Source organism: Symphalangus syndactylus, chromosome 8, assembly GCF_028878055.3.
Source record: "Symphalangus syndactylus isolate Jambi chromosome 8, NHGRI_mSymSyn1-v2.1_pri, whole genome shotgun sequence".
NCBI classification, from domain to species: Eukaryota; Metazoa; Chordata; class Mammalia; order Primates; family Hylobatidae; genus Symphalangus; species Symphalangus syndactylus.
In genome coordinates, this window is record NC_072430.2 from 44,294,761 (window position 1) to 44,310,033 (window position 15,273).

General features: G+C 43.4%; 1 protein-coding gene across 3 annotated transcripts in view; it reads left to right on the forward strand.

The window, feature by feature from the left end:
- DPF3 (double PHD fingers 3) overlaps positions 1 to 15,273 on the forward strand; it is a 282,519-nt gene that overhangs the window by 219,040 nt on the left and 48,206 nt on the right. For 2 of the 3 annotated variants that reach the window (XM_055288909.2, XM_063644313.1), the window contains exon 8: positions 4,126 to 4,254. In XM_055288909.2, the coding sequence (XP_055144884.1) occupies positions 4,126 to 4,254 (129 nt within the window). Of the gene's footprint in view, positions 1 to 4,125; positions 4,255 to 7,134; positions 8,513 to 15,273 lie in introns of all 3 variants that reach the window. The other variant, XR_010122063.1, reaches the window with a different exon arrangement.

The window sequence follows — 15,273 nt, forward strand, 5'->3', positions numbered from 1 at the left end:
GTAGTAGGGACATTAAGTTCAAATGGAATTTCCACTTTTATCAGGCTGGTCTCAATAATTTTTATCGCTTTGGGTTTCGTAAATATTGTATTGGGTGAATCAGGTTGACTCTAAAGAGATTTATGAAATATTTTATATGCAAGGTATGGCTGGAAAGTGTTTACCTCTGGACTTCCCAGGAGGCAGAGAAGTGTGATTAGAGGCACAATCTCTGGGGACACAGACAAACTGGGGGTGAATCCTGCTTTCGAAGAGCCCACCCGAGGCTTGGAGCCAGCGCTTTAATCTCTTTGGATTTCAGTTACTGCATCTGTCAAAAAAATCCCTACTTCACAAAGTTTTTGCAAGAATCAATGAAATAACATATATAAAGCATCCAGCAAAAGATTTGCCACAGTTTTGTGGTGTGATAAATGTCTGCTTCCTTTTCTTCTCAATACGTGGTTGAACAAAAGGGAGGCTGAGTGGATAGGCATGACCTGGTATCCTCTTCTCAAGAGACAATGAATCATTGTCTTCTCTGTTCTTGTGTGTTTGGCGCAGAATGATGTCTCACCTCCCACAGGAGGGGAACAGTGTTATTCTTCCAGTGACGTAGGGCCGTTGGCTACCGACTTCTGTGTACTCTGGGAGCTGGCCGTGAGACCAGGTGGCAGACCAATTCATGCACACATGGACCAGCTCTCCTCTGTAGGGAAATAAACCAGGGGCAGTGAATGATATCCGGTGCTCCCAGGGCATCACTGTGCCACCCACTAACATCCCTGCCATCCCTCTCTAAGTCACTCATCCCACAGATTGTAGGGGTTCCAACAATGAGTTAGACCTGGTCTCCAGCCTGAAGGAGTAGATCTATTTAATATGGAGAGATGATAATGTAAAACGGGGAGAGGAGGCACACAGACTCAATATAAACAAGGGTCATAATGGTGATATCAACAGTGCCCTCCCCAGGGCATGACTGATATGTTTTAGCTGAAGTTTGGGAGAGCTCCATGGGAGAACCCTTGCTCTGAAACTAATCCCAAGTACCAAAAAGTATAAGAAAATCAGGTGCATAAGCAATTAGTCCGTTCCACACCATCTGACCACAATGGAAGGATGCTTTGAGCTCACTATTGTAAGAAAAGAGTAGAAACTGAAGCAAAAATGATTTCTCTGAAAATAAAACAGAGCTGTGCATGATCACTTTCTATACTGGGCCATTGCCAGACTAAAAATGTACCTCCGCACCCCAGCTGGCCTGGCATGTCACTCCTGCACATACCAGGACCTATACATGGGATTTTAGAACCTCCCTCACCCCTTGGACAGGAACTCTGTATGGCCAACAGGATGCTGCTCTGACTCCATCTCCTCAGAAGCTTCCCTTTTTCAGATTAATTCAATTCTTTTCCTTTGGTCTTTTTACAAAGGCTCAATTCTTCCATCACTGCCTGCTTAGCTCTACTAGATCATTTCTAATTTTTTATTTCTTGTAGTATTAGAGTTCCTGATTCAATAGGGTGTTCTACCAATGGTCTGTTGGTAGTGACTGCTGTGTAGAATTGTATTAGTCCATTTTCATACTGCTAGGAAGAAACACCTGAGATTGGGTAATTTACAAAGACAAAGAGGTTTAATGGACTCACAGTTCCACTATTTTCATATTGCTAGGAAGAAACACCCGAGATTGGGTAATTTATAAAGAGAAAGAGGTTTAATGGACTCACAGTTTCACCTGGCTGGGGAGGCCTCACAATCATGGCAGAAGGCAAAGGAGGAGCAAAGGCACGTCTTACATGGCAGCAGGCAAGAGAGCATGTGCAGGGGAACTGCCCCTTATAAAACCATCAGATCCCATGAGACTTATTCACTATCACAAGAGCAGCTAGGGAAAAACCTGCCCCCATGATTCAATTATATCCTACTGGGTCTCTCTCATGACATGTGGGGATTATGGGAGCTGCAATTCAAGATGAGATTTGGGCGGGGACACAGCCAAACCATATCAAGAATTAATCTGCAAGCTTTTATACTCTATATTTTACTTCCTCATCTTCATACATCATGAGGGATACAGTGTGTTGGAGAAAATCAGATTCTTTAGTTGCTTAAAGATCTTGTGAATGGGGAGGAAATTGCAAATTATAGTAAGTCCCTAAGAGTATAGGAGAGAGACAGCTGAGGGGACTAGGCCCCCTGTAAGTTTTTATGAATGATATATATGGGATTCTCTGATTGCCTTCCAGGCAGGAAGCTACCTAAGTAACGACTGGCATCTCCACATTTTATATCTAGCTCATATCAATCATGACACTTAACTTTGGTTTACCCTCAGCCCCTAAATTTAGTATACCCTATCTCTTCTTTCTGTTCATCATTTGATAGTTTTCCATCCATATCTTGTTGAGGAAACCCTGAGTTTATTTGCTTCATAGAGATGCTTGGATTTTCTTAGGAGAGTTCTAAAAATGACAAAGATGGCAATTGAGGGAGAAGGGAGAAGGGGACTCTGGTACTTCTGGATTTGGGAAATGAAAATTTTATAGGTAGAGTAAAACTTTTGCAGATGTACTGCTTTTTGGAGATTATTTGCAAAAGCATTCTGTATGCCATGCAGATGTGTTTGAGATCCAGGGACTGATGAAGACAAGCCTACACTCAACAGACCCCAGAATGTGGCCAGCTCCTCTGTCTCCCCCAAACAGCTAACACTTCTTGTAGAGAATTGTCTGCTTCCCTGAAGATGGAAATCAATGACTTAGAAACCAATTAAACAATCCAAATAGCAACTGATAAATGGATTAACCCTCTATAATGAAATTCCTCTAGCTTTTGTCTTCTGCCTTCCCCAGGTAAGTTTTCTGTTCCTGGAGGCAAAGCAGAGGCATGGAGGAAGTGGAGGCCAGAGGGAATCACATTAAAGTGGGTGAATCCGTTTATCACTTACTGTCTGGATGGTATTTCTGCTCACAACTCTGCTTCCTTTTTCAGATTTGTACCCTATGGGACCCTGATTAACGTTAGCCAGTGAATAATGAAAGGCAGCAGCAGACACTGGGTCTGGTGAGGAGGAAGATACTTGGACGGTTAGGGCTGATCCCATAAACAGAAAGACTTTTCTTCTTAGTCACAAACAGGGAGTGTGAATATGACAAAGAAATGCCCGCAATAGGGAGGGAGAAACAGAAAAAGGGAGGCATTTCTGTCCATGCAAATATCTGTTCAAGGCTTCTCAAGCAGCCGCTAGAAATGGAATGATTTTGGTGCATGAGGACAGGTGCTATTCTCCTCACAGGCTTTGTTTTCAAAGTCATGTCCCAAGATTTCTCTTTGCCTTTGTTTAAGGATCTCCAGCAGGAGTGGGTTTTGAAGTTAGTGTGTTCAGTTACTTGTGACAGTCTTAAGCCTAAAGCCATGCTCAATAACTCACCATTTAATCCATCTCTGGCATGAGGCTGAGCCAAGTGCCTAGAAACCTGGGTCTAGTTCTGATTTTGTGCACTTGGGGTCTTGGGTACTTTCCATGATCAATGGGTCTGGACTTCAGGGAGATGAGACTCCCCTTCAGGGAGATTGATACCCCACCAAGATGTTTGTCCAAGTCCTCAAGAGCATCTTTGGTGTTCTTCCCGGAAATGACCTCCCATCAGCGCTTCTTTGTTTTCCATTTCAGGGACAGGAAGAATATCTCCTAAACAAGAGCACTGTTCCCAATGGCAAGGTCCAGGCACTGGCTCTTTCCTCTCCCTGTCTTCACACCACGGTGTGTGGTTTCCATCTGATGCCTGGGGCCTGGGCCCACAGGGCTGATTGTTTAGGGCTGAGAGTAGTTCACTTGACCAGTACCCCTTCTGGATGGTTTGATCATCTAAGGATGCAATCAGAGGAGCAGGGTGATTTCTGCAACAACACAGAGCTGGGGAATATTCTAAAAATTAAACTCTGGGTGACTTGCAAGATATTATTAGTACCATTAAACCTGAAAGGATCCAAAAGAAAGAGTGGCCCAATTTGCCAACTTGGTTATAATAAAACCTCAGATTCCTTCTGGAGCAGATTCTACCACACTGTAGGAGGAGAAGAAGGGGCAGTTGAAACTCATATAAGCCTGAAATTGGAATCTTTTAAATGTTCCCACAGCCCAGAAAGGACCGGATGGAACAGTCATTCCCAATAACTACTGTGACTTCTGCTTGGGGGGCTCCAACATGAATAAGAAGAGTGGGCGGCCTGAAGAGCTGGTGTCCTGCGCAGACTGTGGACGCTCTGGTGAGTGTGGCCCCTTCCCACACGGGGTGCCCATAGACCAGGAATGCTCCTCTTGCATTCCTCTTCCATCTTGTGGTGCTGGAGACTGGAGAGGGAAGCGATGGTGGCGATGCTTTCGAGTGGAGAGGGGTTTTCAGCTCATTCTGGTATTTTTCTTCTTTGGGTCTCAAGAACAAAAAGTTATGCCCTAGGATCCAGGGGAAAGGGCAAAGAGAAGTTTTGGGTTTGTGTCTAGCCTTTCCATGAGCTGCATATTTCTTTGTGCGTGTTTTTACGGACCACAGCGAGGTAGAGTGGAAAAACCTGGAGAGAAGGCAACGTGCTTTCTCGTAGTGGATGATGCACATGTAACAGAAAGATGTGTTTGTTCTGTGGAAGTGCCTAGGGCAAACCCGAAGAGTGTGGTGTGGTGTGGAAACATGAGTATTTGGAGAGCAACCACATCTTGAATTGTGGGAGTCAGAGATCCCTGGGCTCCTGGCTAGCTGCATAAACAGCACCGCCATTGGCCACTCATCTCATTTTCTAAAACGGAACAGAAGAGACCCCAATAGATCAATGAGGCAAAAGGACAGGCATTCCTAGGGTAATCTGCAGTTGATTTGGTGTATATGTTTATATTTTAACCTATCCAAAGGCTAAAAGAACAGAAAGAGACTTTTGGTCTTGTTCCTTCATTCTTAAAATGAATTCACGTCTTCAGGTTATGTTCAAATGGTTGTTTTTTTTTTAGTTCTAACCAAACCATTATTTTTGGCTGGCCATGGTTGGTTGGTACTACTTATTTTTCATATTGTATTGTGTCAGCACTAGACCACAGTGCGAGGCAGGGAGGAGGGAATTTCAACCCCATTTTTAGTCTCATCAACCCCTGATATGAGTAGGTGAAACAGTTTGGTTGGATGCTTGGTTCCAGCAATAAGGAGTCATTTCTCCTTTCTACCTTTCTATCCAGTGTCTTTTTCACTCCCAGTCCCCAGAGAAGAACTGAGATGACCCCATCATGGTTGACTGTAGCAGCTCAGCTCTTTCCTTGCTCTGTCTGCAAACCTTAGCTTTAGCCCTTTTATATTTTGATGGTAGGGCTGTTTAGGGCTTAAGGCTGGCTTGAGTAGCAAATCAGTAATTTTAAAAGGACTGTGGTTTCTGCTGCACACAACCCTCAACGTGTGACACTCAAGGGTGGTCCATTTGTGCAATTCTGTCAATTCATTTACTTTCCAAACATGGTACCTAACATTGAATTTTTTACTCTATGGATGCTAGCGTAGAAGACAGGGCCCTTGTGATAGTGGACTGTGTTTTTTTAAGATACTTAAAAAAAAAAACAGATGAAATTCAATGCAGTGTTTTTTAAAAGCAAGCAATCAGATGAAATCTCTACTTCCAGAAGCAAGGTTACTTGGAGTGATGGTCTAAGCAACACGTTATGGACTGCTGTAGGTTTGGATGGGTTAGAGGGGGCAGCTTCAGAATTCTCGTTACAAACTGCTATAATTTCTCCCCTTCCTTTCTTACAAAAGATGGGGTGCTAGAATCTAAGCCATGGGATGTCAGGAGTGGGAAGTTGTTTTTTTCTATGCAAAGCCTCTTTCCACAACTTTCCCTCAGCTTTTCCCCCAAGGTTCTGTCTGCTATGTGGTTCAGGGAGCCATTTTCTACCAGCCTAGGTATTCTCATTGCATTTACCAAGGATTGGTTTTGGTAGATCATTTAGTCAAGGTCTGACTTTGGTGTTCCTGAAATAGTTGATACCATGGGAAGAAACAGGTGTCATTGGCCCATGAGATGAGATGTGCTTGTTAAGGCAGGTGGGCGAATACTTCTCTGGAGCCTCCCTACGGTCCTTCCAGAGAAGAGTATGGAGCTTGGAAGAGCTTCCTTCCCCTCCCATCTACCCTACCACTGCTGTTTCCTGGGAGAAACTGAGGTTCCTGAAATTGGCACCATGAGGGATGTATCATTCCCTTATACAAGAGCAGTCCTGGGGCTCATTTAGAATGTGAAAAAGTTTAAACCTGAGTTTTACAGATTTCAGGATGCTCTGATTTATTAGGGCTTTTCTGCTACTATTTCTCACCTTTGTAGTGCCCTGAGTGAGATTTGACAACTGAACTTTCTGGAGTAACCAATACCTAGGCATGGCTGGTGGCTGGAGTGTGTGTGTGTGTATGTGTGTGTATGTGTGGTGTGCACGCGTGCACATGTATGTGGATGCAGATCACAGAAATTTCCTCCTGTGGTTAAAGAAAACAGACTCTTTTATCACCTACCACTTATCAGACTTTCCAACTTCCTTTTGCTTTGAGTGCAAATGAACAACATGGCATAAGGGGAGAATTGAAAGGGTTCTGAAAGAATGGGATTAGAAGTGGGTAAAAATAAAAATGAAATAGATGGAGGCTTAACCACCTTGAATGGGTTATCTGACAGTAATACCTTTGTAGAGCTGACTGTCAAAGTGAAGGACAAACATTGTTCAAAGAAACACCAACAGAAAACACCAAAGAAATCCCAACCAGGCTTAAAAACCACCAAGGAAAATCATTGTCTGGGGCGGGGTTGAGTGAGCGTGCAAGCGCCTGTGTGTATGTACAACAGAAGAAAGATCATGGTTGAATCTTTTGCTGTCGGAAGCTGTGGACATATGTACTATGGTAGAGATGATGCCTTTTCGGGGAGTGGGGGAAGCCTCTTCCCTGGAAATGTTTGCTTTGTCCCAAATCCCCGTCACCAGGTGATGCACCGGGTTAATCCCTTTGGTGTGCAAATGGTTTAATATCTTGCTATTAAGAATAGCATTGTAATAATGTAATGAGAATATTAATAATGCTGTCTGTTGCTTAACCCATGTGCTGATATATTCATCATACATGTCAGCTCATTTGGGAGGAGAAGGCAGGAAGGAGAAGGAGGCAGCGGCCGCAGCACGTACCACGGAGGACTTATTCGGTTCCACGTCAGAAAGTGACACGTCAACTTTCCACGGCTTTGATGAGGACGATTTGGAAGAGCCTCGCTCCTGTCGAGGACGCCGCAGTGGCCGGGGTTCGCCCACAGCAGATAAAAAGGGCAGTTGCTAAACCCACGGAACAGACTCTCTGGGCAATTAGCCATCCCCCTCTGACTTTGGTCATTGTGCTGGTTCTGATCTATTTTTTTTAATGAAAGGCAACTTTAGATTTTCCCTCTATCCTTGCTTTTTTTCCCCCTCACTTCCCATGTGTCCTCCATCCCTCCCCCCACCCCTCTGTTTTGGGTATGTACAACAGAAGCACAAACTACTGAAACAAAACAAAACAGCAGAATGAGCGTTCTTCTGAGAGATGGCATCGTGATGCGCTATTTATTTTCCATAGAAATAGGAAGTTAGACGGATTGTCTCTTTTCTGAGGGGAGGGGGTCTTTTTGACAGGAGCAGAGTTGATGTCCTCAATTTTCATATTTATTGGCAAAAAGAAGAGAAGAGGAACTTTGGGTTGGAAACAAAGAGCCAATAACATTAAAACATTATTATTTATATATTCTAGCTATTATTAGAATCAGACTTTTTTTTGAGAGAGAGAGAGAAGGGAAATCAAAGAAATCGAAGCAATATCCTGTTTAGAGGCAAGCCACCCGGTGGGGAGAATTTCCTCAATGGGAGATGGTTGCACTTTCTGTGCCCCAAGGAGTTTGCGGCTCCCCGTGGCAGACCCCTCCCTCATTCTCCTCCCTGACCTTTCCATCTTCCTCTCTGCTTGCGAGAAAATGTCAGTAGTTCCAGAGAAGTCGGGGTGCCTATGCCTGGCCTCCCTCCACACCTGGGCCCTGACCAGCCGCCTCCTGGGCTCCTCCTCCTCCGTCAGTAGAGCTGCTGTTTTGTTATTGCTGGTTTTTCCTCACTTTCCTCCTGGCAAAGAACGACTTCCAAATGCAGGGATGGAATATAAGCAGAACATCATGGGCTCAGCAGTGACTCCACCACCCGAGGCCGAGGCCGAGGCCGTGCTTCTGGAAGATAAAAGGAGACGTCATCGTGTGTTTCCCCTCCCCTTGCCCCTGTTAAGAAACATATCAATACCCATTGGATGATCAAGGCTACCGTATTTCTTCTATTTTTTTTATAGTGCCCGCCAGGCACTTTGTTTTATGTTTCCAATAGCACTTCCTGAAATAAACCAAAGCAATACTGCTCAAGGCCCCTGGGGCGATGGAGGAGGCCACCCACCTCACTGATAGTCCCAAGAATGACCGGCTGCGAGGTCTTAGTCAAAAGGTATGTCTTGGCTAACCTGTCTTGCAATGTGGGCAAAACCATCATATCTATTTTTTAGTTTTCTTTTTCTTTTTCCTTTTTCCCCCAGCTTGCTTTTTTGTTTTCCTGGGTTTAGACCCCCTTCTTAGTGTAAGAGTGGCTGCTGGAGTGTCTCCCCCTGGCCCTCTGTGGCCTGTGTGTGCATGTGAACTCGTGGGCCCCGGCATAGGTGTGGGATCTGAGTCTTGCTTGGACTATGGGAGGGGCTTGGTGTGGAGAATGGCAGGCTTCTGGCTTCAACTACAAGAGAAAATGGCTGGGGAAGTACTTGGCTAACTCTGCCTCCCTTGGCTAAAGCTGGAAGTGGAGTCCAGGGAACTGAGATTGGAGTTGGCTGCTGGATTTGGGTAGGAATAATGAGGTGTGGCCACAGGGCACTGCATGTCTAGGTGGTATGTCTTACTCTGGGTACCAATTTCAAAACCAAGAGGATGAGTCTAAATTAAAGAAGATCCCTGATAGGCACAAAACTCAACTTGGCTGTTTGGAAGTTTCTGCACTCCTTTTAAGGTTGGCCAGGGTCTCTGGCCTCCGGCCTCCAGGAGTGCACGGTTCTGGAAATGCAGGCAGAACCATTTGACATGGGTTGGAAGACCCAAGTAGCTGCCTGGTTAACAGACTGCTTATCAGTGTCTCTGGGAAGACCTGCTTTGACAGTCCAGCCCCTGCAGATCTTCATGAATTAGACCACTCCTTAAAATAACAAACCAACCTGAAACACAAGGACAAGCCAAGAAACCCAGAAATGAAGCCTTTGTGCTTTCCTGGTAGCCTGAGACAGAAAGGGCTTCCACTTTTCTCATGCTTGAGGTGTGTATGTGATCACCTGGGCATTTATTCTCAGTTTTGAGGGAATGAAAGTAACAATCCCACCCACTTTTGGGCTGTTCTGTCTAATCTATATGTGGCCTGTTCCTAGGAAATAGGGCATAAACCTCCAAGGTTGTCATATTCTGCATGCTCACACGTCAGCCAATAGAGTTTGTTCCAGTAGGCTTCTGCTAAGGGGATACAATGTACACTTGCTGTCATTTTCCACCTCTTTACTCTGTACCTTTGACTCAGATATTGGATTCATGGGATTACAACTTGCTTTCATTGATAAAATATGAGCTTCTATGTTAATAAACATGTGTTCAACCAGTCTACACTCTCATTTGCATTCTGTCTAGTTGCTCATAGTCCCAGAATTCTCAATGACAATTTGCCTTTACACTTGAGGTGTTTTTTTTTAATCCACATATTTAAAGCAAATTATAAAGGCTACCTAATTTCAGAGTCTAGCTTGGAGTCTAACAGAGAAACTAACCATTTAGAACTAACAAGGCAAACTCTCAGGAGAATGTTTATTTGAGAATGGGTATTGCTTGTCTATTTTATATTTAATAGTATAGCTTGATCTTTGATCTTCAGTTTCTCTTCTTGAAGGTAGTAGATAGATATCCTCACTTTTCTCCCTTGGGGTAATAGAAGCATAGTAAGGTTTCTTAGCATTGCCAGAGCATCTGGTCTCACCTTGCTTATAGTGTCTTTGAACAGACTCAAGATTTATACCCTTAAAAACTGGAAGGGACTTTTAAGATGATCAAGTTCAAATCTTTCACTTTTCAGTTGAGAAAAGTTGACCCAGAGAGGTTAAGTGAGTTAAGTTTGAGGGACTGGGATGGGCATTGCTTTGGAGGGAAATGTTTTAAGGCAAAGGAAGGAAGCTCCAAGAGAGAAGATGTCGGAGGAGGAAGCTGGCTGTCCTGGGTTTCCAACCACTTTAGTGGTGGATGTGATATCTTTATCTCCCTTTCTCTAGATAGCAGTCATCTACATTTTTGTGTGAGGCATTGTTCTGGGCGCTTTCCTTGGAATATGTCACTTAATCCTCATTACTACTTCCAGGAGATAGGTGTTTATATTAATCCCCAGTTTGCAGAAACTGAGGTTAGTAATAAGGTTAAGAAATGTACAGCTAGGAAGGAGCCAGGTTTTGATCCCTGGCAACCTGATTGTAGAGCCTATACTCTATCATTGCCTGCATTGCGCCTTGCATAGTGTATAATTAGGGAATATACATGCATGCATGTATACATACTTTGCTGTTTCTCAATTCCAACTGAAGAAAAGAGTTTTTGTAATGAATATAGCTTTTAAAAGGTAACGTCATTAAAAGAAATTTCAACAACTGAAGAGTAAGCAATTAGATCCTGTAAAAGAGAATTCTGATTCAGATTCTCTGCGGAATATTGTAGATAACTTACCTTCTTAATCATCATTTCTAGACAATGTACAAAGAGATCACCTTTTTTGTGACCTTAAGAATTGTAGGAGCTGTGTGAACAGTCAACACACCTTTCTGTTGTTGCTTTTGTTAAATAAGTATCACTACTCAAAATTTAAAATACAAAAGAAATTAGAGTCATCAAGATGAAAATGATCTGACCAGCTTCCTTTGCCCTCAGCTCAGTAAAGTACCACCCTGAGTTTTCTGAGTCCCAGGCCAAAGAGAGGGGAACCAAAGATATAGAACTTTCTAAATTTGTTACAACATTTTAATCCCCTGGGGAGGGGGGTCGTTGACCTTAAGGTGACAATTGTTATGGTCTAGCTGATTTTTTTCCCTACCTAGAACAATCAAATCCTTTATTTCTGTTACTGAGAGACTATGTAAAGATCAGACACTGTAATCACTATAACCCTGGGAATTAGAAATATGCATTTAATTTTTTAGAGGTACTATAAAGACAGTAATCCAATTTGCTACTGGTATTTTAGAGAGAAGAATTTAATAAAAAAAAATGTGATGTTCACATCAATAGCATCCCTTTAAGGGTTCCTGCTTACTCTGCATCTCTCTCTGCACCTAATGGGCTACAGACTGATACTGCTTTATGCAGCACTGGAGGGAACACAAGATCATTACTCAGTCAGAGAACTAAAGGGTGTTTGGGGGTTCTCACTTCATGGTGGAATAAAATTAATTAATTTTATCCCCGTATACCTCCTGTTACATCTGATGAATATGATCTTGAACATGTACTTAAAATTGGAGCAGACTCATCCGTTAGGAATTTTTCCTCAGGGGATTTTGCTCAGCCTTTGGAGGAGAAGTGACTTGTGTTGTGTATTTTCTGAGTGAGCTGTCTTTGATCTGGTGTGTGGAAGCCTAGAGTGGAGATGACAAGTTCTGGGCTCTGGGCTCAGCTCCCTGTGTGAATTTGTTGACAGGGGTCTCTGCCTCAGTTTCTGAGACAGGAAATGGACATTTCTTTCCCTATTAGAATATGTAGCTCATATTATTTCATGATGATGCGTAACTCTATGAGGTAGGGTAGATGTTATTTATTCCCGTTTTACTGATGAGGAAACTAGGTTTTGATCCTGTTTGATGACTTGTCTAAAGTTCCAGGCTCAGTAAATGATGTATGGATCTTCTAATAATCTTTCCTCAGTCTGTACTGACTTCCCCAAAGATCATCTTTGGAAGATTTCTTGAGTGAAATCAGTAAGATGCATGTAGGTCTTTTATTCAAGAATTTATTGGATGAAAAGGAGGTATTTGATTCTGTAAAAGAAAAAACCAAAACAACAGAAACTCCAAATGAAACTATGACACATTAGAATCTTTCTAAGAAGTAGCAATGTCTAAGTCCTCATGAACTTTCTGGGAGAACTAAAGTTGAGCTTCCTAAATGGTTACTGTTTTTGTGGTGCCAGTGGTAGCGGGGGTAATGGTGGCAGGGAGTGAACATTTTGGGCCCTGGTCACAAACCCAATTGCTTCTAACACAAAAACATTGAATTATATAATATTGTGGTGTTTAATAAAAGTGATTTCTGATCACCTATTCAAAATAGTAATATAGGAAAAGCCATTCTGCATGATTGGTTTACAAAATAAATGAGAATGATGGAAGATTCCTGTCAGAACTGAATTATTAGATAAAAAACATTGGCAATTAGGTTTTCAAAGTATCTCACCACTGGAACTCAACCAATAACTACGGCTTTTTAAAAAATTTACTTCTGAAATAATTTATACTTACAAAAAACTTACAAAGATTACACCAAGAATTCCCATATGTCCTTCACCCAGATTCTTCAAATAACCACAGTACAATGATCACAATCAGGAAATTCACATCGATGCAATGCTATAACCTACAGACCTTATTCAGCTTCTGCCAGTTGTCTCACTAGTGTCCTTTTTCTGGTCCAGGATCCAGTCTGGGCTCACAGGTTGCCACGTCCTCTTACAAGTCCTTTAATCTGGAATAGTTAGTACTACAATCTTGTTTTTCACAACCTCGATACTGGTTAGTCATTGCATAGCAAAAGCCGTTCAGTTCAGGCTTGGATGCTGTTTTTCTAATGACTAAACTGAAGTTGTGCATTTTGGTTAGAATACCGTAGAAATGATGTTGTATCCTTCTCAGTGCATTACATCAGGAGGTATGTGATTGATTTACACCATTACTGGGGACTCAGACATTTGGCCTTTCAGCTGAGATTTCAGGCTAGTCTGTTTACAGACCTTGGATGATAACATTTTCATTCAGATATACCTTAGTTCATTTGGCAACTAGGGACTGAGTAATAACAGTATGCATGTGACTGCTCAGCACTGTGAAGGATAGGATAAAATTAAACATGGGGCAATGAATTCATTGGCCATTGGATTTATTTTGTGACCTAGTGGATCAGACTAGAAATTCATTATAAATAGTTAAAATCATGTAAGAGCTATCATGGGGTAGTATGTGATTATTTTTGCCATGGATCTCAGTGGACAAGAAGATTTTCTTGGAGGAAGCCATCTAGATCAACAAAGAGCTCCAGATGAACCGTTGCTGTTGAATCTGTAGGCAAGAATGTCTATTGTCAGAGACAATGGAGATAATATTCGAGCAAAAAGCAAAGCTGGGAATCACAACCTAACCCATGTAAAATGGCAAAAATCACCATTCGAAAACCCGCCTAAGTACCATTCCATAGCATTTTGTTCCTGCTGCTCCTGTGCTTATCACAACACACCATGTTTGCTTGTAGTCCACCTCAAACAGATGGCGTGTTCCTTGAAGGCAAAGGTGGTATCACTCATGTCCTCCAGACAGTGCCTGACACCAGTGTGCCATAATTATTTGTTGAAATAAACTGAGAACTGAGCAGTTTCTGAACTAATTAGTGGAAGTCTTACCAAATCTCACTCTATACATAGAGGATGCTTAATAAATATTGTTGACAGAAAGATTGGAGAAGTCTCTGGACACAGCATCCAGTGGTTAAGTCAGAGGGGGCAGGTGGGAGGTGGTGAGGTGGTGGTGAGGGGTAAAGGAGAGAAAAGGGGGATGTCAGGACAGGGGTGGGGAGGGGTTGACAATGTGTGGAGGGGTAGAAAACTATGCCTTCTTGCAGGGGATTGAGAGCAGGAGACTAAGAACACAGCTGCACATTGTTTCATTTTTATAGCCTGCAGTTGACCTAACCAGAGGAAACAAAAGAGAAAATGGAAGTTAGGAGTGCCAACTTGGGACTCACCCACAATTTTCTAGGTGGCTTTAGTGGGGCAAAGGAAAAATACATGTGTGTGTGTGTTGGGAGGTCAGGGGTGGAAATTTGAGGAAACTGAAAGAGTGTGGGGTAAGCTTATAAGACAGACTCACTACAGAGTGGCAGGTAACATCTGACCAGAGGGGTCGGGGCACTGGGAGAGGGACAGAAAGACTCCTGGCAGGGAGTGAAATGATGACAGATGCCCACGGAGAGAACAATCGGCAGGCATTCTGTGGGAGGTCCCAGGAAAGGTCACCTGGGTTTGATCACTCAAGGGAAGGAGCTAGAGGCAGGTGGTGTCAGCAAACAGCATGAGGGAAGTGGGGGTAGGGTGCACCAGCAAAGTGGATCAGAAAGGGAGACAGTGGGGTGGGATAGGGTAGAGTCAAGGAACAGGAGCAGGTGTGGAGGGAGGACTTGGTCAAGGAGGAAAGTTGGATGGATGGAGTCTCAGCTTTGGAAGAGCATCTAATCCAGGCCTGTGCACCTGACCATTGAGTGATGCCTTGGGTACCAGGAGAGACGGGGCTGGGGAGGGGCCTTTCAACTTGGAAGAGGCTGAGCTGCTTATTTGCTTTTGAGCTTTTTTCCCTGCTGGCTTGGCCATTTTCCATTTAGGCCCATTCTCCCTCTCCTCCCTCCCTCATCGCTCAGCTTAATGTGATCTAGGCACTGTTGGGACACCCATCTTTGCCTTCAGAAACCGCTTCCGGGGTGAAATGTGATAGTACTTGGTTTTATTGCTTACTCCTTTGTGTCAACTACTCCGTTCCAAAGACCAAAATGGCAGATTTCATTTCAGCTAGAAGCAAAAGCTATGAGTGGCTATCCAGGCAAAACGGCCCATCTGGTGTGAACCACCACCAGGTTCTAAGGCTGACAAAGGGATCACTGTGCTAGTGGAGGACTGGAACTGGTCTCTTGGTTGGGGTGTCTCTCCGAGTAATTCTGACACACTTGAATCACTTGGGGCAGGGTTGGGGCTGAGTGTGTGTGCTTGTGAAGGAAGCAGTGTCCTTTTGGGCTTAGGCCAAATGGGGCATCTGATGGGGTTTTCTGTGGCTGATTTGGTTCTATACCATAGAACTACTCATTTCTACTTGGATGACAGGGAGAGAGACGACATCATAAAGGTCCTTTCTGGGGTGTTTTACCTGTGAAAAGATTCAGTTTGTTCGGTTT